This window comes from Athene cunicularia (genome assembly GCF_003259725.1).
Source record: "Athene cunicularia isolate RWA chromosome 18 unlocalized genomic scaffold, athCun1 chr18_part1, whole genome shotgun sequence".
NCBI classification, from domain to species: Eukaryota; Metazoa; Chordata; class Aves; order Strigiformes; family Strigidae; genus Athene; species Athene cunicularia.
The window spans coordinates 9,780,828-9,801,292 of NW_020799123.1; the positions used below are offsets into that span (position 1 = coordinate 9,780,828).

Consider the following 20,465-nt stretch of genomic DNA (forward strand, 5'->3'; position numbering starts at 1 on the left):
CGGGGATGCCGGAGCGGGGGAACCGCGTCAGGTGGCGTCGGCGCTTGGGGACACGGCGAGGGTGAAGTGGCTGAGGGGAGCGGGGGGTGGGACGGGACAGGACGGGACGGGAGAATCCAAGGTACAAAGGGGAAGAATTCAACGGGTGAGAATTCAGCGCCCACCCAAATGTGGGTCGGGGCGCGTCTGGTCCCGGGCGGTATTTTGCAGGGACAGGGTGTGACAGGCTGGCCCTGGAAACTGTTAAACTTTGGACCGATTCACTTCTTACCTGCGCTTTGGGGAAATCAGCAGCCCCGTTCTGCGAGCTGCCGTTCTCAAAGTAATAAAAAAAATAGCAATAAAAATGCCTTGCATCCATGCCGTGTGGCCTAATTCCACTCCTGTCCTGGAGGAAAGGTGGCCGTTTCCAGAGCTTTCCCAGCACTGCAGCACCGGGGTGATCAGCGGAGGGATGCGATCAGTCACGGGCAGCTTTCTGCAGGGTCCAGAGAGCCTCGGGGTGCAAAAACCTCCCAGAAAAGACAGGTTGCCACAGTAAAGTTCACCTTAGAAGACCAAGCTAATAAACCCCATCCCTATTCTTACTAACAACCCTGCGAATATTCTGTCCTCATTCGGTCGTGTCATTGCTCTGGCTTCTTCCTGTTGAGGCAACCTGTAAAGTATCATCATACAGCTAGTCATAGATTGGGATCCAGCTTACGGATCAGGATCCAAACATGGCACGAGAAGATGACCTGTGCTTCACAGAATTTACAGTGCAGCTTCTACACCGCCCAAGAGGTTTCCTTTCTGAAGTTACACTCACAGAGCTGAGGTATAGGCAAGTCTAGCGTGGTCCCGTGGTGACAGAGCTCAGAGCTTGGGCCTCATCAAATCAAATCTGGGGCTTTAGAAGTGGGATGTGGTTCTCAGAGCTTTCCTCTCTTCAAATGAGACCCCTCCCCACAGAGGGTACGTGCAGGCTCACCTCTCCTTCCTCCCAAAGTGTGTCTTAAGCACCAGGTTCTCCCAGGTGGAAATTTTCAATGCTTCAGCCTGCTGTGGTGGCACTGCTGTTCCAATGTCACTTCACCAGGAGCAGAGGACTCCTGGGATCCCTTCCTCGCACACGACTCTCTCTGTTGCCTGTGCACTCGCCTGTTTATCACAAAGCTAGCAAATGTTAGAAGCAAACCTTTCTTCACAGCCTAGACAGAGCACAAGAGGAAATGCCGATTCATTGTGTAGCCGCTATTTCAAGCAAGGAGAATTTGTAAGAAATCTAAACTTCATTTACTACAGAGCACAGACACAATATATCTGCTGACTTTACAGCTTATATGATGCACTGAAACAGTTAAAATGTTACTTTATAATAGTTAGGTAAAATCACACACACCTCAAAGACATTCCAGGTGTCCTGATTCCTGCATTAAAAAAAAAAAAAAAAAGAAAAAGAAAAAGAAAAAAGGGAAGAAAATCAGCCTTCGTAATTGAAGGTCATACTATTAAAATTTCAATCTATTGCAAGCGCATAGCGAGGTCATTATAACTTTTCTAAAATCAACTATATAAAGCAAATGGCTAATGGTTTGCAAATATTGCAACATTACCTGGCCGCTGCTGAACTGAATATAAAAACAAAACATAAAACCACTTTTCACAAACTTAATATATTTTTAGGTTACTCTAGATTTTTCCTAGCATGCAATGATTATTTGTTTCTGGGGTCTCACAGTGCACTCTGGACCCAGCATTCAATAATTCCGATATAATGTGGCAAAAGTACTCCGTGTTATGTTAAACACAGTATTCGTGCTACATGATCTTTTTCTAATGGATAGCTAGTGTGTCAGACATTAATTGCAATGCCAATATTTAAAAAAAACCACTACTGGGATTAAGTATAGTGTTTCATTGCTCAGTAGGTATATGAACATTTTAATGCTTTCATTAAAAGTGTTTTTTAAAGGTCATGAAGTATAATTAGTTTCATACCACTTTTCAGAAAGTAACTTGCTGAACTATAAATTTTTCTAAGATTTTTGGACAGACTACTCACCTTTCAGTGAAAACAGTGTGATATATTGCAAGTGTTAGAGCATTAATTGACAGTTCTTGCATTTGGGTCGCTATATAAAATGCACTGGCTGCAAGATTGTTGGTACTGCCATGCTTGTTGGGGTTTTTTTGTTTGTTTTTTTTTGTTTTTTTTGTTTTTTAATATGTGCAATATGTGATTGTAATTATTTATTTTTAAATAATCTATGTGACTTGAGCTTTTTTACTGATATATCCAAAATGCATTGTTGACACATAAGGGAGTCCTACACGGTAGGTATGTATTTAATAGGGTGAGAGAAGAGGGGCTTCAGCTCTCATTAACACCTGCAAGCATGGTACATGTCCCATTTAGGTCGGGACTATGTCCTCTCCTCGCTAACATAGGTAGAAATGACCTAGATCAGGTTGCACTTGAATAGAGAAACGCACCAGAGGCAAACTGCTCGCTTCTTCCCTTCTGGCTTTGTATAAACATTACAATGACTGCATCTTGGATGCCCTACAGATGTTTCTGTCCCATCGTATCTCCTAGTTCTGTAGAGAAATCACAATTTTTATTCGTTGCTCCCCTTGATTGAGAAGCAACTTGCCAAGCAGAATTCAAGACGAGCAGCACCATGAGGGATCTGTGCAAGATGTGCAGTGAGCAGAGGTCAGGAAGCCTTGCAAAGCGCCAAGAGCTGCGGGGAAGGTAGGAGACCAAAGATACTGACAGTGCCTGGTGATTAAAGTGCTACTTTTCCACCAAAAGAATTCCACGTGAATGTTATGATCCAGAGTTTCTCGTGCCAGTGCTATTCCCCAAGTTCTTAAAATATTCTCAGATTAATGGAACAGATATCTTGCTGATCCCGCTTTAGGTTTGAGAAGCCAGCAGTTTACAGTAATTTTTGTCTTTATGCAGTTCCATTTTAAGGGTGAGAGGAGGTTTCATGCTTTACAGTGCTGATGGTGTAAGATAAACAAGCAAATATCATCATTAACTGCTGACAAGTGATCCGTGTTTCACTCTAGGCTGATACCATTGAGCAACAAATCCTTTCAAGATGAGGTAGCTAGCTCAGATCCGGAGGGAAGGGAGTGCCTTGCATCACCCCACAGCTCACTTTTGGATGACAGCCTTGCTGCTGGACTCAGGAGGGAGTCCCATCCCGTCTTCTTCAGCCAGAAGTTAGCAACTGAGTCGAAGTCTCAAGGGTTGGAGGAAATTTATGGAAAAGGGGCAAGTTCAGGCATCTTTAGGACACCCGATGGGGGTGTAGAGGAGTCCGTAAGGACACAATAATTTAATAGTTGGTAGGAAAAAAAAAAAAAAAAAAAAAAAAAAAGGGCTTTGATTTCTTTAATTTCCCAATAGGAAGAGAAAGAAGGCTTTGCATTCACAGATATTTCTCAAAGGATTTCGTGGGTTTGGGCACTGGGAAATGTGAACAAACATCTTTAACCCAATAGTGTTCATTTTCAGAAGGGGATAGCTGTAGTTAATTTTTTGGAGGTGAGGTCCTCTCCATCTTTAGAAACAGAAGAGTATGCTGGAAACTCATTTCTCAGCATGTGGTATGTGTTCAAAGCAAATCAACATGTAAGAATTACATTCCATTTCTTTCTGTATAGAGGTTTAATCACACCACATTCCTTCAGCAGTAATGAGAGCTGGCTGGTGTTATATCACATTCTTCCCCCAAGCTTCTGTGATGATACCAAGAAAGCGAGAAAGTCCTACCCCTATTATTAAGCTTTTGTGAGTAAATTAAAATGCCAAAAATATTTTCATGAGACAGTTTGCTAAAATAAAGATATTTAAAATTATCTAGATTGTATTTCTTTCTACTAGTTGTCATTTACTATATTTCCCAGAGCCTGTTATGATTGAATTGTAGACACCATCCCTAGAGATCACGGAGTTAAAGACAGTTGATCAGAAGAGAATTACACCCCCATTTCCTTTTTCTCTGTAATGTACTGCCATTGTATGTGCAACTGTTAATACTGAATGCCTATTTTTGCCACCTAATGCTGTATTTCTGAGAAGAAGAGTATTACAGTAGTATACACCTAGGCAACCCCATTAAGATTTAAATTTATCTGGTCCAATTTAATCTCAAAAGAAACAAATTTGAAATATTTACAAAAGCTTATTCCCTTTCTTGTCACATCAATAATTTTCTCCTTTTTTTGGTAAAGCTTTGTTAATGTTGGAAAAAAAAAAAAAAAGATTAAAAAGAAATTGTGAAGAATGATGAACATTTATACCACCAGTGTTTCCTGCCTCTTTCTTAATTTGCCTGTTTAACTCATTCCCTTTCAGAGCATTCTTATCTATCACTTTGCAAAACATCATTTCAAAGAAGTCTGAGTTCTTTTGCCTGCTGTGTACTTTTCACTAGCATGTACTATCTGTCCCAAGCCAATTTCCACCATTAACAGCAAGGGTCTGCAAATCAAGGACTTGCTTTATCGTGTTAATACAGTGCTTAATAACAAACAGACCTTATCCAAGTCAATGTCCCAACACACTACTCAGTAAAATCTAGTCTTGGGCCTTGACTGGCAGTCTTGACCTGCTCCATCAACACCTTTGCTTACAATGGACATCATTCTCCTAGTCTGCCTCTTTGGCACAGGTTTTTCTTCTAATCCTTCCCTAAGCCAATAATAACTTCTTACTGTAGCAAAAATACTTCCTCAATTCATTGCAGATCCATCATGGTTTTGTCCTGTTCCTGAATGGAATTCTGTCCTCCATGAGGCTTTCTATCACCTGCTGTGCTGCTCTTCTGTACGAAAGGATCAAACTCTACTGAAGTCACGTATAAAGTGTTTCTTCATTTCAGAAAGAAAAACTAGGAATAGATAGTTTTGTTTGGTAAAAGATTCCTTATTTCCCTTTTCAGATTATGAAAATTATCAGACTGGAGCACTGTTACTACTCAGAGACAAGAGAGTTAACCCAGCAATGGAAGACATACCTATCGGAGTTGTATGATGAAGAAACATGTCTAGACAGGGGCTCTAAGACTCCCTTTGGCATGCAGAGACAACGTTTATGCAAGAGGTCAAGATTCAATCCATTTCTCAAGCTGGAGTTTGAGATGAAGCTTTTCAGAAGAAACTAGGAAGGAAATCTCCACCCATATGCTGGCTACTGAAAAAGGGGACAGAAGCTTGGAGCAGCAGACACCATAGCCCTCAGAGACAGGATCTGTCTTGGGGAAATGATGTGTCTCTGAAGGGAAATGACTGCAGCTGTGGCTACAAAAAAATGCATGAGCTCCCATATCACAGGATTTTCCAGTGGTTAGTCACCAAGATAACTCCTAAATCCATCCATCCAGAACAGATTAGTAACTGATGCACAGATATTCCATACAGTTCTTTAGCTATGTTATTTCCTCGTCATGACCTGCAGGACAGCACTATCCTAATGTGACTTAGTAATAACAATAATAATAAAAAGCAGCAGATTTTAAAGAGACAGGCCTTGAACATGGAATCAAACATGATTGCACTGCATTTTACTACTAGCCAGAGGCTAAAATTCACTTTCAGAAAGAAGTAACTATCATAAGAAACCGTGTCCTGGTACTTGGGCAAAAGACTGGACATTATACCCTTCTTCCAGCCCCATTGTCTAGCTCAAGTCAACACTGTTCTCTGCTGTTAGCTGTACAGCGTCTCACAACCCATGACCCAATGACAGGCTTTGCACAGCATTTTTAACAGCCCAGCACAAAGGGCAAAGCCTAGCTTCAGTCTTTAAGCACGGTGAAGTATTTTAGGCCTAAAATATTTTCCCTGATTTGTTTTACATTCAAAATTGATGAGAATGTTGACTCAAAGTACAAACTAGGTCTTCAAAAGTCCCGGGCCACAAAGAAAGCCTCTTTCTGAAAAATATTTCCTTTATTCTTCCGTGATTTCCACTTATTTATCCATAATATACTGTTGATAATACAATTTCTTTACCAGACTCTTGGACGACTAGCTTTGTCATGTGCTTTGAGAGCTACATGCTAAATATTCCAACTGAAATTACTAATGTTTCCTGAAGAACCACATGTTCCCTCATGCAACGGCTCTGCAGGACTTTCTCATGATGCTTTGTGAATGAAGCAACTTTAGAATCGCATCCTCTGATTTATTTATTTGACTGATATTAGGTTCATAAAAGACCTTACAGAATAAGACAGTTAGAAACAGTCTCCTCTGAGTGACATGTTTCAAGAATTTACTTTACTACTCTACTACAGCATCTGTCTCCAGATATTGTCTGATTCAACTTGACATGGTGTGTATTTGTCCCAGTGGTATGCAGCTTAGACAAATGAAGTGTTATTAGGAAGGCTGTCAGCCCAAACAAGTATTTACGAGAGTTGACATACAGCACTGTTTTTGACCAAGCCACGTTATTTAGCCACTAAAAAAATACCAAACCTTCCCTAATCTTTCTATCCCTGGTGGCCCAGCATCAATTTGAAATAACAATTCTGTTGTCTGAAAAAGATGAGCTGTAAAATCTCCTATATTGTAAGTCATTCTGAGTCATAATTATGCTGGTGCTGAGAGCAGGGTGCCACTGGCAGTGATGGCAAAAGCTGACTCGGTCCTGCTGCTATAAATTCACCCCTTAGATGCTGTTGATCAGCAGTGATACATTGGAAGCCATGTTAAATCAATCTCTTGGTTTGCCTCATTAACATCCCGCTTAGGCCACAGCCACTATGTCATGCTTTGGAAGAAGTAAAATATGTTCTGTGATGCACCTTCCATCCATGCAGCCAAGAAAAGCAGAGATGCTTTCCTGACTCCCCCAAAACCCTAGAACAAGATCTGATGAACCTTAATACCTTGGCATAATTAGCTTGTTCTTATTAGCCACAGTTATTTATCTAGATATTCCGGGATTAAAACCTTATGTTTCTAGCTGTACAGAATTCCACACATCAGGGGTTAAGATGAGGGTTACAGGAGGACCAATTTATCCCTTTGCAATCTGTTGCAGGGGCTATGGCTGTTAGAGACAAATACTGATATAGACAGGCAACGAGGCTGGCAACAGACTTCTCTGCCTGTCTAATGTTGGCAGAGAAAGCAGCATCTTGGGGAACTGTAAGGTGCTTAAAACAGCCCTCACCTGGTAGTTCTGATTTTCTGTTTCTTTAAGCAAGTGGAAGTTTTTCCACGTGTCTCACAGAAGTTACCTCCAAAGATTTCCATTCAAGAGACAAGATTAATTCCAGGAGATTGATCAAATTATGACAATATTGTGTGCTCCTATGGGTAATTGAATCTGCAAGGTTCAAAGACAAAAATAGCTAACAAAGCCTTAACCCCACAGGATGACTATTTTCTGCCATGGGGAAGCAACCACTGAGATTCAGACTGAACTGTTTTAAAATGTCCACACCGAATATACTCACAGTTTTCTGAATTACTGAAAAGAACACAGGCTAACCTGTTTTGGAAGCACTCTGTTTTGTCTTACATTAACAAGTCTGTAGACATCTATAAACATGCTACATGAAAAATAAATCTATAAATAAGTTCAATCATGACACAAAAGCATTTCTAGGTTCAATAAACACAGCAATCCTTTTTTTTTTTTTTTTCCATCCACTTACTAACACTTTCTGAACTGCAGAAATACCTAACCCATCCACAATCTGGACTAGCTTCATTTGAGCTTCCTTTTAACAGAATCACCCACAAGTCCCCCGTGAACTCTATTTGAGAGGATTTAAGATAAAGTTATCTCTAAAATTATTTCACCTAAAAATTATAAAGCAAGGTTGCATGGCAGATAGGAACAGCACAGATATTTAAGTAGGTTAGTGGGTCTAGTGAAGTGCTAAAAGTAACCTAAAGCAAAATCTGTCACCATGTGTCTTGAGTCATTCTTTCACTCCACTCCTGAAATACTTTAAAATAGAACTGGAGGAAAGGTGGGGTTTTTTTTTTTTTTTTTTTTTTTTTTTTTTTTTTAGCAGTAGAAATCATGGGCAATATGTCTAATTAGGCAATACCTCTAACAAAAGAAGTGAGGGCTCGGCTTGGCAATCAGATGTAATCACCCTGCATATGTACTCATTCACTGACTACAAAATTTGGGGGTTTTGAGCAAATGTCATATCTCATTTGTTCTGCAAAGTGCCTTGCACAGTTTGGTTGCTACAAATTTAACAAGCATATTTAACAAGCATTTGGATTATATTGCTAGAAAGACATTATGTTCCAATTTGAGTCTAATACACAGTTGGTTGGCTATGAGGAAGTACTTTTTGTGTGTGTGTGTCATGTTTACTCCTGGGGTGGGTTTTTTTTTTGTTTGTAACTATGGCACACTGAATTCTGTTGACAGCTGCAAATCTGCTGTGCAATATAGCAGATCAAATTTTGTATTTTGCAGCAGTATAAGATATCTGCATATGCTCTTGGTTAGACTGAACAGAAAAGTTTTTAAAGGTAGTCTGGACAAAAGACAGTTGCAGGAGTGGGCTAATCTGCTAAATTTTCTTAAGTAATTCATAGGATTATTTGCTATTAAAATTGGTTTTATCAGAAATTATTAGATCCCTATTGTCAGTCTTCCTCAATCATCTCTGTTTTTCCTTTCTGACTTAATTTAAATCTTGCACAGTTTTTACCATTCCTCCTCGACTGACATTTTCCTTTTCTAATCCATGTCTGCCCACAGACTGCAGGTGTTGATATACACTTAAGTACAGATGGGGTAATAGCTTCAATTTTAGGAACTATATAAAACAATCTTTTTATGCAGAGGAATCATTTCTGCTTAATTCAAGTCAAATTTTGCAAAGCAAATCTTCAGAGATGGAATGTGGCTATCCTGTCTGTCCCATCCCCCCCGTCTTTATTTTCCTATATTGGTAATGTTCTCTCTCCATTGTAAGTTAAATGGACTGCAGCAATGGGGTTTTTTAGCCATTAGGGGAAAGGAAATGACATATGGAGAGAATTCAAGTCCCTCCTCATTCCTAGAGAGTCTATCCAGAAAGTTAGTATGCTGAGCTCGGTCCAAGTGTCGTTTCCTGCTCAGAATTGGGAAGGGGAGCTGGGGGTGGGAGGAGAGATGGATACGTAACATTAAATTGCTGCTTCTGATTAACAGCAACATTCTGCAAATGATTTCACAGTACTGCTTTGAACAAAATTGAACCTCTGCAGCCCAAATATGTGTAGCAATCCACTGATGAAAGAGCTATTTTTACATCTGTTTCATATAGTGGGTAAAAATGAAGTGATTTGGATGGTAGAAATATGCCTTGGAGATTATTCAAGATTTTCTGATAACTTTGTACATCCAATCTTCCACATGCCCACAGAGCATTATTATACACTCCTAGTATTATAGCTATTTTACCACTGTGAACCTGTACACAAAGCAATTTGTTACAGGTAACAAATCAGGCAGCTTTCTACTATTTTTATATCTATATATGTTATTTTTTTTAAAATTACATATCTAAAAATCACAACTTCAAAAGGTGATGCCATGATTATAATTTTACATTACAATGGAAATTGAGAAAGAAGTGAAATAAAGTAGAATGCTTCCTCATTATACTGCCTCTTTTGTTGAGCTTATAGGTGTAATCCAACCTCTTCCACAGTGAAATTGGTGCCATTGATTTTGCTTTTCGTATATCAGTCAATTGAAACTCCCTTCCTGATGGATGTATGATTTATACATCACTTCTGGATTTGGTCTGTTGTTTTATTTAAATGATTAGAACAACATTTTAAGGTGGTCAAGCAAGTTCTGCTTAATAAGAATTAACAGGATTTTTCTCCACCCTACTTTAATTTTTCTCTCCTCTCCTCATCCTTTTAAATCTCAACTTCACTTCCCTCCCACTAATGACACTCCCTAGGGCAGTGGGTGAACTGCAACCTGGAAACAGGCCATGGCTCTTCCACGAAATCTTCTGGCTTCTGCGGAAGAGCGTCCATTTCCTGGAGCCAGTCTGAGACAGACAGTGCTCTGCACTCAGAAAGAGGACTGGAATCCAGTGACCCTTATTCCGTATGGAGTGCTATGAAACTCACAGCAAATCAATTTTTTCTTAGCTGTCTACACGCTGAGTTTCTGTACGACTCGTATCAGTGCCATGCCGTGGATCAGTAAGAAGTGTTTTCCAAACAGAATGGACAACTTTGCACACACTTGTAGCTTGAGTGTTCTTGTGAATGCTTTTTTTTTCCTGAAGTTTGCGATTGGGTTGGGTACACCCCTCAACCTTAGGAGGGCTCACCGAATTCCCCCAGACTTTTCTCCTCACACGTTCCCCTGAAGGTGAGTCAAACTTAAGTTTTTAACTCGGACCAAAGGGTTAATGTGTTTCCTAAGAGATTTTAAGTGAAAGTCCCAACATTTTCCTCTATAGGCCAAATGTCACCAGTCACAATTATCCTTCATTAATTACTTCTTTTGAATAACAGTATTTTTTCCACAGACTGCACATACTCCAAAAGCTTAGACCTGTGCTTAAACCTTATGTCATACCTCATCACAAAAGAGATTCAATAATCTTGGGGTAATCCTATATTCACAGCAAAAGGATAATCATGGCCAGAGGTGCCATGGGTTAACTAGAGGAATGGACACCAGGATTCCCAGGCTCCAGGTTAATTCTGCCAGCTACTTTCTGAACATCTGTGGATAACTTACTTTTATCTCAGTGTTCTCTGCTGTAAAATAGATTTAGAAACAGAAGAGATATGTGAAATATTGTTGGCTAGTGAATTCCTTTTCCTGTAAACTTACAGCTGTTCCTTCTTGCTGATATACCACTGTAGTTCTGTGCATCTTAAAGCATTCTGTAAAGAGTAGCAAGAAGCAGCTTCACTTAGAGAATATTTTGGTCTAAGTCGTGGGCAAATAAAAAAAATAGATTTCTTCTAATTTAACCATTTATATCTTTTCCACAGTTTGAACTGTTCTTCCTGTAGTGGAAAATGAACAGTGGGACTGCAAAGCCTCTGCTCTTCTTTCAGAGCCTAGCATCTTTGGAAACTGCAAGTGGAAGCAATCACACAGGCAGCATCTGCTAGCATCAGAATTTCGGAGGTGGTTACATCTGCTGAGATCTTAGACTGAAACCTTGCCATCACTCCACAGATAAAATAGCATTAGCAACAACTGCATTCCAAGCCAGTTGATGTCAGCAGGGGTCTGTTATTGTTGCTCTCAGCACAGAGGAGCTGGCAGACTGACACACAGGCCACCAGACATTTATTCCAGCCCTTGTCCTCAATTAGACATGTGACGAATAAAGAAGGCTAGCTCTTAAATCTGGCTGGGCAACACAAGAAAAAAAAAAAAAAAACAAAAAACCCACCATCAAAACCCAAATCCCAACCAACAAACCAAGAACCGGGAGCAGTAACAATTCTCCTCTCCCGTTTTGCTCCTACCACTTTTTTAAGCTAGACACGCAGCCTAATGGGTGACTGTGATCCCAACCTCAGAAATAGTTTGCATTTTCTTAGAATAAGGAGTGACTCACTCCAGTCACTTACTCATAAGCACTGTAGATTGTTGCTTGTGGAAATGCGTGCTGCCAAGAACAGGGCTCATTGGTGGATTGGCTGAACACATTTTTCTTGGATAAAAACAAAGTCTCAGTCCCCAGAACGTTAATTATTAAGCCACGGAGCTGTCAGGCATCTAGAGAAGAATTTTCAGTGTTCTATTATTAACTGAATGTATTAGAAAATTGTGAAACAAGTACATTGGAAAAAAAAAGTAGAGACAATGCTATTCAGCAAGTGTTCTCCATTCTAATCCATTTTACTATATACAGAGATAGAAAAGTCAAATTAACTGTGTATATGTTAAAAAGTGATTAAAGCAGGGAGTCGTGCTTGAACAGTGCCCTGACATAATACTTTTAAAGTTTATACCTTATATTCAGTATTTAATCCGGTTAAGTACTCGGAAATTAGCACATAGATGTTTTCTGTAACTACAAGAGGTGTACCAGTGGATTTTCTCGGTGTTATCTTAATAGGAAAATAAAGTACATCATACCTGAGTGGTCCAGGCTGGATGAAACTCCACACCAACCTCTTAAACAGCGAACGAGACTGTGAGGTTGCCTGTAGCACCCTCTACCGGAAGATGCCATAGTTAGAAAACGAAAATTACACAAGAATTTTGGATTGTGTTTCACAAGTCATTGTGTCATTGCCCGTATAAACCTACAAACATAAAGTATATGGAAGCAATGATTTATGAAAGCTGACTCTGCATAACTGGTGTTATATAGGTTAATGCTTTCAGTTCTTTACAGTTACACAGAAAATCGTGATTTTATAATTGATGATTTTATATCAAAGTTGGAGATTTGACAATGCAAAGGACGTGCGAGACTTCACTATAGATGCATAAAAGCCCTATTTGGTTGGGTTTTTTTCCCCCAGAACATTAGCGGCTTTGACATTGCAAGGCAGATGGTTCATTCCGCTTCACACGGGTACCGCTAAGATAATACCAGGATCTGGTCCCACGGGTGTTGCAGTATCTGTGGTGCGAGACTTGCGTTCTGCTCCTCAGTCTGGCACTGCCTACAGCTTCTTCTGCAGGTGCTGGGTGGCACCCGCAGTCTCCCCCTTAGTACAGGGGGCTGGGAACATCCCACAGCCCCAGAGCAGTCGCACCCTTGTGTGGTAGCACAGGCATGGAGACAGAAAGAAGGTTAGTAACACCGACACCAACTTCTCCATCAGGAGATACAATAGAGTTACAATAGGCATTAATCTGTCTTTATATTTGCTACAGCTTTGTTTTAGGGTAAAGACAAGACATTTGAAGGGGTACAGTCAAAAGTATGAAGCCATCATTAATCAGTTCAGGATACTGTGATTTTTGCAAGATAATATCTTCAGTGACATGTAAAATCTGCATACCCCTGGCAATACAGCAGGGAAAGCACTGTAAGTGTCTCTAAGGCTGTTCTGAAAGCACAGGGCTTAACTAGCCCAGTAGAAGCGTGCTTACACAGGTGAGCTCACAAGGGATTGCTTTGCAGGAAACATTATTGCTGCTAACCACGAGAAGAAATATGAACACATATGCAGACAAATTACCTGCTACCTTTTGTAACATTATCACCGTCCAGCAGTAGCTAAGATCCAAGCAGCTTGCACAGAGAAGTCATGGGGGTGCACATGGAGGGAACCATCACTGCAAGCAAATGTGAAATAGGCAGTAGCAGGCTTGCACCACAGTAATGGAAGTGAGAGTGACATCTTCCAGATTAGCAATAACGCTTCAGCTGAATCCTTCAGTAGCAGAATGTAAAAAGGGTAATCTAGGTTTAGAAAAAGTGTCCTTTTAAAGATCAGGTATTCTTAAGAAGAATTTAAAGTTACACCCAAATCCACTTATATAATGCATACACACTTTAAAATAGACTTGAAAGCACAGCAGTAGATTAGTGCACAAGATCAAACCAGATTCTTTCATCGGGCTCACTGAACAGAATACAAGGGGCTTTTGTTTTGTATTTGTTTGGGGTTTTTTAGTCATTGTCCGTCCGTCCGTCATCCCCCCCCAAGCAGAAATCAAATTCTGGGAGAACCACCTACATAGTAATTATTTTTTTCCCTACCTTTTATTAGTAACTGAAGTGACATGTCAGGCTTTGGAAAAATCTCACCATGAAAAACTGACCTCTCCTGCAGCAGCATAAGAGCTAGAGAAGCTCAGAGAGCTGAGCCATTATTCACACATTGACTCCTGGGAGGTTTCATTTAATGAAATGGTTCAAACCCCATTTTCCCAAAAAGCTGGAACATCACACTACAGTTCTTTCACTCCGCCCACTACCCCCCAAACCCCACCCTGCTCAACCACCTTTAGAGACACAGCTGGCTACTGTTGAGTAATTATTTGCAGAAGATTCCAAGATCTCTAGAGCAGGCACATGGTAGGCAAAGCATTTCCTATGCTCAATGCCAAGGCTACCCTGAGAGAAGCAACAATTAATTCATTCTGCAGTAGCAGAAGGCTGCTAGACAGGAGTCAGAGCTTGGGGTGACCAAGCTGTTTTAAAACCTCCACCTTCAGAATTTATTCTCACATTCTTGCCATCATACATTTTTGATTAAGTAGACTTACCATATCCATCACCTTTTAAGAGAGCAATTGACACAGATCAGTTTGATGTATTGATATCACTTTATTGAGCTTCAAATATAAATCCTCTTTAAAAAAGCCTACTCAGCATATTGATTACAACAAGAGGCTGCGCAAAACACAACAGGTTAGGAAGAGGTTTGCAGAGTAGCGGCTTATGCGTTGTGAGAAGCCTGTATTGTGCACTTACTGTCCCTGTCACAGATAAGGATGCAAGAGCCAGAAAGAGAAAAATATTTACAAGTATCTCTCAGAAAGAGTGAAGTTTACAGTTAGAAATTCACATAATATGTACAGTTTTGAACTGTTCAAGTACATTTCAATTGGACAAAGTGCTACAGGTCACATAAAAACCACAGTAAAAACAAGAGGAACTGTTAAGACAAAGAGGTGGCAGTCATTTTTGTGCCAAACAACTTGTAGGCGGTTTGCAGTATATGCAAGATCTAGAAGTTGAAAGTATCTGGAGTATTGCCCTGAATGTGGAAAGTGTAGCTGGCAGCAGTAGATTCTGGTACAACATTTTGGTCTTCTTCCTCCTAGAAGAAAAAGAGAAGAGTTTTCAAAGAGCAGTAGCATTTTCAGCCAGCAGTCAGTGCTAGAATAGAAAATAAAAGCAGAAAAGTCATCCTGCAGCCACTTACTTCTGCTGAGAAGTATTTCTCAATCAGGGTGGATGAGGCTTTGTATACTTGTTCATTTTCATGTGACTGAAGAGCTTCAATTTTATCTAGACCCCCACACTCCTCAATCATGAGACAAAGTTTTTCAGTCTCATTAATCTTCTCAGCAGCCTGCAAGAGAGAAGCGTGAAATAACCTCAGGAAAGATGTATGGCACCAACTACTGGAGAACCATTAGCAACAGCTTGGACAATGGTTGAGTATATGGCCTCCACATACCAGGAAGATATTAGAAATAGCATCCAGGATAACCAGCACAGTTTTGCTGTCTTTAGCTGAGAGGAGATTCAGGAGGGGTTCAACAACACCAGCCTGAACAAGATACACAATCTGGTCAATTGTTCCACCACTTGTGTAGTTAGTCACAGCCCACACAGCTTCCTTCTGAGATTTGAAATCCCCCTGTAAAGGTAAAAGCAGGGTATTTGAACACAGGTAGTGGTAGGAATAGCAAGAGCCTCAACATGTTCAACAGTGGTTTTGTTTACCTTCCTTAGAATACCAATGAGATAAGGCACAAGCCCATGGTCCACAACTCGCTGAATCTGATCCTGACGTCCAGCAGTGATGTTGGACATTGTCCACGCTGCTTCTTTCTGAATGTTGTTTTTATGATGAGAGAGGAGACTTGGAAAGACAGATAGTGCTCCCGAGTCAATAACAATCTGCGTCTGCTCATCAGTACCAGTGACAATATTTCCTATGGCTCTTAATGAAGGAGTCTGAAACAAATATGAGAATAGTACACTTAGGAAAACTGGTATAATCTAATCTGTGTTTGAACAAATACAGCCATATTTGATGTCCCTCTGCTCTAGCCTTCTCAGTTAACAGCATGATCTGTGATGTGCTGATGAGTTTTTACACTCCTCGTTAGCATTACATATGCAGACATTAAGCATGCTAAGACTACACACCTTCCAAGGCCAGCCTGCAAACAACTACCTGTGGCAGAGCTTAGGAAAACCGTCTCCTAAGCACTAATGCAGTTTTATTATACAATAATTATAGTGTGCACAGAGCCCACTTCTAAACACTGTCTCTAGAATTTGGATTTGCAACAGCAGCTTAGAGTTAAAAGCAAGCTTTAAGGATGTTGACTGTTGTGCCAGCCTGTGTGTGAAATCCAATGGTTATGTAAAGAAGTTTGATAATCATCAACAGCAGTAGTCTGTCTCATGTGGGGCAGTCTCCAAGCAAGACAGAGGCTCAAGTCTTACCTATGCAAAACCTGGAGCAAGCATCCAATTGCCATGTTAAAAACAACAAAACAAAAACAAAACCTCAAACATTCAGTTACATGGACACTATTCTAACTGCAGTTTTATTCATGACTCAAATCAAGCAACAGCAATCTGCATGTCTAATGCTTACCATTATTGGCAGTTCACTACATGCCAGGAGCTTCACAAGTTGTGGCACCAATCCAGTTTTCACTACAACTTCTATCCTGTCATTGGAACCATCTGTCAGATAGGAAAGTGCCCAGCATGTGTCTGCTAACACTTCGTGATCATCATGGTGCAAGAGCCGAACAAGAGTTGGAAGAATCTGCTCAATAGCTTCTATGGGTGGTGCAGGATTCTTATTGCGACACAGGTTTGAGAGGGTCCAGGTGACATTGCGTAAATATCCAGACTGCAAGAGTTAAAAATCAATCGTTAGGAACTGTTTAGTTATTTGAGCTCTTTTACTCATTTATTAGGAATTGTAACTTGAAATCACACTGCACACTTACAGCCAAAGAAGAGAGATCAGGAACAGCTAGTAGACTCAGCAGTGGCTCAATTGCACCAAATTTAATAACCAGATCTCTATAGGTAGAACCATCCCCTGAGAAAACGAGAAAAATATCCAGAATAGAGGGACATGTGCATACAGAATCATTATGTGTTAGAGGATGAATTCTTCTACTGCTTAAGAAGGGCTAGATAAAACAAGAGAACAAAAGGACCAGTGCCATGGTTAAGTCATATGACAAGCATGTGTTTTTCTAATCAAGCTACTGAGCTTAATTTTTTTTTCTGTTGGAAAGAGGTAATTTAGCATATGTTTTCTATACAACTTAGAGTTCATAACTAGGCAGGGACTTGCATGTTTTTTGAAAACATCTCAGCCCTACCACTAGAACAGAGCTCTTCCCATAATATGGGACTTCAAATGCATTATAATAATTTGTTGCACAACTGGATTCTATAGTATAATGCTGACGGAATGTCAAAGTCAGACTGAATTCTTCTATTGCAAGGCACAAAAAGTACCTAATAATTAAGTTTAAAAAACTAAGGACAAATTTTAAGAAAGCTCAGATCAAACAAGGTTTTTGCTGAGCTCATTTTCTCTGAGTGAAGATTCAATATTCTCTAAGGCACAGCTGTTGGAAACCATAATAATATAGCAAATAGGTGTTTAAATATATTATTAATTTTGTCCAGTTTGTGTTGTGTGGGTTTTTTAAAGAATGGGATCCAACACTGGTAGGTCAAGTAATCCTGAAAGGGTGCATGAGAAACTTCAGTATATAATACTTTCACATCAGTAAGTAGCTGTTTGAAAGCAAAGAATATTTGCCATCACATACACAATTATGCAAGTCATCTGCTTCCTCCCTTCCCCTTTCTAGGCAACACACAGAGCACAGCTCATACAGTCACAAAACCATCAAGCAATATGTGAAAGAGCCCTATGTGGTAGCATGGTTCTATAGCTCTATTAAAGCTGAGCTGAAATATGGAAGCAATCCATAGACTGCCAGGTTATTGCACGAGACATCTTATACCAGGCTCTGAAGATAAAGAGCTCTCTGTAGCATAGTCTACATTGCAGAGCATGTCATTACTCGAAAATCATTAAGGCAGAGTTCCCAAGAAGCTCAGCATGCTGCGTGACATGTCGGTAGTCATGTCCTCCTGTTTGACATAAGGGAACGGGTCTGAAAGAGTTGTGTTGCATATTGACATACCTGCAATATTTCCCAGTGCCCATACAGCCTGTTCACTGATGTGAGTATGGGGAGAGGCCAGCAGTGAAATAAAGGCTGGAATAGCCCCTCCATCTACTACTGCCTTTGTTTGTTCCGACGTGCCAGAAGCAATGTTGGTAAGTGCCCAGGCAGATTCAAACTGAATAGGACTACAGTCTGCTCTGCCCAAGAAGGAGACAAACTTTGGAATCAAACCAGCCCGAATTATGCTGTCTATTGGGGGCTGCTTCTCTCTTGAGAGGAGTTTCCTAAGGAGGAAAACAAAGAAAAAGCATTATTTTTGCCTGCAGATAGCTGAACAACAGATTAAAGAGTCTGAAAGAAACCTTATTTTAAAAAGAAGGTTTAGCATTGTCTTAAAACTCAGAAAAGGCAATGTGACATGAAGAAATACGGACAAGCTGAACACTAGCTTCCTAAACCTCTGTTAACATTGGTTTTGGCATGTCTTCACTATATGAGAAGTTCTGCTCAAACTCTGAAATAAAGCAGACCTGCAAGAGTCATAATCCATCTGAATCGTTAGAGGTTTCTCAGCAGAGGGAGGTTAATGACTGCCAGAAGCAGCACTGCAGCCATATACAAGCTTACTAAAGCAGATTTTAGGTTTGGAAACTTGGCATACTTCAAACCCCAGTCATCTTACTATTCACATTATTCTAAGATCACTGCACTCAAATGTTATAGTCAAGTGTTAACAGTTTAAAGATACCTTGTTTTTTTATAACAAAGGCTTTATTGTTATTACTCCTGCAACTCTAAGATGGACTACTGTTTATTTTGCCACCTCAAAACCACTAGAAAGAATTACTACTTCCTAGTGATATGTTCAGGCACTTTAAACATTCAAAAGCCAGATGGTTTCAATAAAATCATGACTAAGTTAAGTGCACCTAAACAATGTATATAAGGCTGACTCAGGTGTTTGCTGGAAATCCTATCTGATAGGAAGAGCCACAGCTGCTGCCAGAAGCAGACACTTAGGCTCATAAACCAGATCTTTTACCTTGCCTAGTTACTGGCTTGCACAGCTGAATTGGGTAGCTCTGAACTCCTTACCTGGCAGCTTGAGTAGCCTGTAGCTGAAGCTCCATATTATTACTATTCACTCCTTTGACTATTTCTTCAACTGACCAGTGTGCTGAAACCTTCACAATAAAAAAAGGTTACATGAATGCTTTGTTGGAAGAGGCATGTCTCTTCACAACCAATACTCTTGAGTAGACCCCAGTTTACAACCATTTTCTTTGTAAAAATATCATACCACTAATGTGATGCTCCAAAACTTCAATCAACCACCTACAGTTATCTGAACTACCAACAGCTTTTTTTTTTTTTTTAAATCAAGTGCTTCACACCACTGTTACACAAGACTTAAACACAACTGGCCACGTTTTAAGACTGCTGTCCATTAGAGTTGGTAGTATAGACTTAAAATTGGTAACGTATACGTAGTAGTGGTGTTCCCCACACAAGAAGGGATTCATATGAGTGTGGCTGCGTGAGCTTACATTGCAAGACCTCCAAGGGTGCCTGTTCCAAATACCTACTTACCTGATTGTTCCTGTTTTCCTGAAGGGGAGAAGTAGCATCATCTGGCAAAGTGTTAACGTTTCTTCTCTTAAACATCTGGTCATCTTTTTTAGCTTTCCTCAGCTCTACATTGACTTCAATACGTCGCCTTCTCATTTCCTGAAGGATATAGATTCATAGTAAGTTCTTGGCTTTTACAAGTCATTTTAAAAATATGATGATGGCTAAATGAAATACTAATCGCATCAAAATACTCACTGTAGTATCCTTTCCTTTGTTCTTAAATCTGTTCAATCGAGCTGCTGGTGTATTGGCATTCTCGTTAGTAGACATCTTGTTTATTAGATTTTTGAGAGAAACAGGTAAAAAAGCACCTGAAAACAGAGCAAATAATAAACAGCAAGTTACTTCGCAGAAGTTACATTTAAAAACCGGGATCAGAACTTGATAATGGGAGACACTTGCCCAAGTTAGATACAATAGCAACCTCTGGCTCGATGGAAGATACTAGTACTTAAAAGCTGTCCCTTTAAACACCTAGACGTTACAGCGAGCTCTAGCATTAACACAAAAGCAGTAGACACACGCATTAAGACTTTTTCGGCCACAAACATTACCGGAGTCGTTGTTTTTCCGAGCAAGATTGCCCTTCCTTCCTATACACAGAATTTTAAGTGCTATTTTCGCGGCGTTATAGCTATATTACACAAGCACCCCATTCACCCCAACCCCTTTTGACGGGACCAGCGAGCCCTCACCCAGGGAAGGACCCCCCGCGGGCGTTGGCTGTGCCGGCGCAGCCAGCAGCATAGAGTCGCAGCTACACTAGTACCGAGGCAGGCCCCTGCAGCTCGGCCAGCTCCAAGGTAAGTCACCGCATAAGGGTTGGCTTCATTTCGGCCACAACACGCAGCCCGCTCCGGGACGCCCCAACGCTGACAGCCCCGCTCCAGGCGGATACCCGAAAGGCTCCGGAAGGGAGCCCTCCCGTAGGGCCTGCCCTACCGCCACCGAGCCCGGTCCCTTCTGCCAGGCCGGCGCACGGCCTGCACGCCCG

The 20,465-nt window shown here is 40.6% G+C and overlaps 2 protein-coding genes across 2 annotated transcripts in view; both read right to left on the reverse strand.

Annotated features, from left to right (window-relative positions):
- The window catches only part of SMURF2 (SMAD specific E3 ubiquitin protein ligase 2), a 79,308-nt gene extending 66,116 nt beyond the window's left edge, over nucleotides 1-13,192 (reverse strand). The window contains exon 1 of the mRNA XM_026860896.1: nucleotides 13,159-13,192. Within this exon, the coding sequence (XP_026716697.1) occupies nucleotides 13,159-13,177 (19 nt within the window). The 5' untranslated portion in view covers nucleotides 13,178-13,192. The remainder of the gene's footprint in view (nucleotides 1-13,158) is intronic.
- A 1,059-nt stretch (nucleotides 13,193-14,251) lies between these two features.
- The window catches only part of KPNA2 (karyopherin subunit alpha 2), a 6,625-nt gene continuing 411 nt past the window's right edge, over nucleotides 14,252-20,465 (reverse strand). Inside the window, exons 2-11 of the mRNA XM_026860899.1 lie at nucleotides 19,667-19,782; nucleotides 19,430-19,567; nucleotides 18,935-19,023; nucleotides 17,855-18,123; nucleotides 16,631-16,725; nucleotides 16,267-16,530; nucleotides 15,381-15,614; nucleotides 15,112-15,294; nucleotides 14,854-15,003; nucleotides 14,252-14,748 (exon numbers count right to left, since the gene is read on the reverse strand). Coding sequence (XP_026716700.1) covers nucleotides 14,656-14,748; nucleotides 14,854-15,003; nucleotides 15,112-15,294; nucleotides 15,381-15,614; nucleotides 16,267-16,530; nucleotides 16,631-16,725; nucleotides 17,855-18,123; nucleotides 18,935-19,023; nucleotides 19,430-19,567; nucleotides 19,667-19,741 — 1,590 coding nt within the window. The 5' untranslated portion in view covers nucleotides 19,742-19,782 and the 3' untranslated portion in view covers nucleotides 14,252-14,655. The remainder of the gene's footprint in view (nucleotides 14,749-14,853; nucleotides 15,004-15,111; nucleotides 15,295-15,380; nucleotides 15,615-16,266; nucleotides 16,531-16,630; nucleotides 16,726-17,854; nucleotides 18,124-18,934; nucleotides 19,024-19,429; nucleotides 19,568-19,666; nucleotides 19,783-20,465) is intronic.